Raw genomic sequence first — 2,405 nt, 5'->3', positions numbered from 1 at the left:
AGATCGTTCAACATCTGCAGGACGAGGAGTAAAGCACTTTTTTTGTTCCAGTAGAACAAAGTGAGTGAACCTGTTGCAGAAGCTGAGAACATGCAGACAGTTAATCATCTCCAGCATCTGCAGACTCTCTGTGCTCCAGTGATGGAAACAGGTTGGACATGTTGGTTCCAGGATCTTTATATTTGAAGAAATTGAAATGTTTTTCTGATTCATGCAGACAACAGAAGCCACAGTGAGGAACCTGGTGGAGTTCAGAGGGTCCAGATAAACCAGAACCACCTTAAGTCTTCTCCTTAAGGTTTCCTTCAAGTGAAAGCGGGCTTTCTCCTTATCATGGCCTATACTTAAAGTTATTCTGATCAGAGCAGCGCGTGGTCCTATCAGAGCACAGACGATGAAGGAATGACAGAAACCTGACGCCTGACTCACCGTCTCTGTAGATGGACTCTTCTAAGGGCTTCGGGTGCATCAGTGTGAACGGCAGCTCCACTGAGACGTCGCTGGAAAACCAACATGTGTTAATGAAGCACAGCTCATAGCAGCACAGCAGTGTGTATAAATGTGTGTCAGTGTGGCTGGAAGCTGCTCAGGTGACAGGAGGTGAAGGTTACCTGGCCGCCAGGTCTCCCAGGAGCCTGAAATCAATGAACATGAACAGCGTCAGCATGTGTCCACTCGTTCATATCGACGCTCTCATTAGCTGTCACTGTGTGCTGAGCTGCCTTCAGATCAGCTGTTTGCTATCACAGCATCCAGATGTGTGGAGAAGAAAGAGCTGCAGCTGAACCTACACATTTACTCTGATCCTACATCTGGAGTCACTCTGAGGAGATCCTACAGCGTCATGCTGACCACATCAAACCTCATCAAGGATCTGAACAGGACAAAGGGGATTTGAATTAAAGAAATCTGGAACCAGAATCATGAGGAGTCAGAGTTAAAGTGGAGATGTGTGAGCTCAGCTGCTTCAGCTCCTCCTGATGAGATCTTTCTGTTTCTAACATCTGATCCTCTACAGCAGCACCCATCGCTGCTGGACCAACAGCCAATCAGAAGCCTTGCACATCAGTTCAGACCAATGAAGACTGAGATCTCAGCAGCTGTTATTCTGACTAAACTGGACCTGTTCAGCTGCCTGCTGAGGTCAGTGTCTGACCCGAGGTCTGCTATTCTGACTGGTCCAAACTCAGACACATATGTAAACACATGAAGAACAGAGAGTACCGACCCGCCTCGAGACACCACCAGCTTCACTTTGACCTTGTAGGACACGATGATGCCGAGGATCTCCTTATTGGCTCCTTCTCTCAAGCTGTGGGGACAGAACACAGTCAGACGCCAGAAAGTCCGACGGGCCCTGAAGGCGTCTCGGTGCAGGTGGACTCACAGAGTGCTGGAGGCCAAGTTGGTGTCTTCGTGCTTCAGCTTCCCGTCCAGAGCCAGACCTCGCTTCTCCCGGTTGTTGGCCAGGAACGGAGTCAGAGTGAAGACTTTGCAGAAGGTGGAGCTGGGAGCCACGACGTCACTGAGGAGACAAACACGTTCTCAGAAGGAACACCAGAACACATCCTGGTTCTGCTCGGCTTCTGTCGTGGGAGTTTTTAAATTGAACCAGTGACAAAACCGGAGATATGATGAAGATGTTTCAATCAGATTGAAGCGTAAACACATAATAAGACTGAACTAAACTGAACTCATGAATAAACGGAACCATCCTGAGTGAACTCCAACCAAAGACCTGGACTGAAACACCAACTGTCTGCAAAGAATAAAAGGTGATGGAAGAACAAAGAGCACTCCAGTCCCGGGATGGAGAAGCTCCCGGTGGCTGAGAGGGGACAGGAGAACACAACCAGACAGAACAAGATGTTCGGACTGGATTCACAGAGACTGCGTTGGGCGTTCAGGAGGAGAGCTGGAGGAGTTTGCATCAGTCCACGAGGAAACGCTGACTGTGGATCAGCGCTTCAAGCTGCTTCAGGAGACTGAACTCTGAACTCTGTGACGTGCTTCAAGCTGTCAGGCGAAGCTGAACCTCGTGTTTGTGGGTCGCAGCATGAACGATGTGGTTCTGAACTCACTCGGACTCCTCGGTGGCGACCGGGCATTTGTACTGGGCCGTGTTGAACAGGCAGATGTCTGCGTACTGTCGCACTGCGGAGACACACAACAGGTCAGTGGACACACAGCCGCTGCACACACACACACACACACACCTGCAGCACACGCAGCACAACACACCTGAGATCTTCATCTTCTTCACCGTCTTGTTGGTGTTGTTGGTGACGTGGACGTTGACGCTGATGGGTTCACCGTGGTAATAGATCTGAGACACAACAGGAGCATCGGCGCTGTTAGCGCAGCTACAACACAAAACCAAAAACACAACAACAACAACAACAACA

The 2,405-nt window shown here is 49.7% G+C and overlaps 1 protein-coding gene across 1 annotated transcript in view; it reads right to left on the bottom strand.

The window, feature by feature from the left end:
• The window catches only part of arrb1 (arrestin, beta 1), a gene marked incomplete at its 5' end in the record, with an annotated part of 8,994 nt that overhangs the window by 1,807 nt on the left and 4,782 nt on the right, over window positions 1-2,405 (bottom strand). The window contains 6 exons of the mRNA XM_008303093.1: window positions 430-500; window positions 612-635; window positions 1,229-1,312; window positions 1,388-1,525; window positions 2,082-2,154; window positions 2,242-2,326. Of these exons, the coding sequence (XP_008301315.1) occupies window positions 430-500; window positions 612-635; window positions 1,229-1,312; window positions 1,388-1,525; window positions 2,082-2,154; window positions 2,242-2,326 (475 nt within the window). The remainder of the gene's footprint in view (window positions 1-429; window positions 501-611; window positions 636-1,228; window positions 1,313-1,387; window positions 1,526-2,081; window positions 2,155-2,241; window positions 2,327-2,405) is intronic.

This window comes from Stegastes partitus, unplaced genomic scaffold (assembly GCF_000690725.1).
Source record: "Stegastes partitus isolate 25-593 unplaced genomic scaffold, Stegastes_partitus-1.0.2 Scaffold1936, whole genome shotgun sequence".
NCBI classification, from domain to species: domain Eukaryota; kingdom Metazoa; phylum Chordata; class Actinopteri; family Pomacentridae; genus Stegastes; species Stegastes partitus.
Note: the sequence above shows the minus strand (reverse complement) of the source record. Positions and strands in the feature narration are given on the sequence as shown.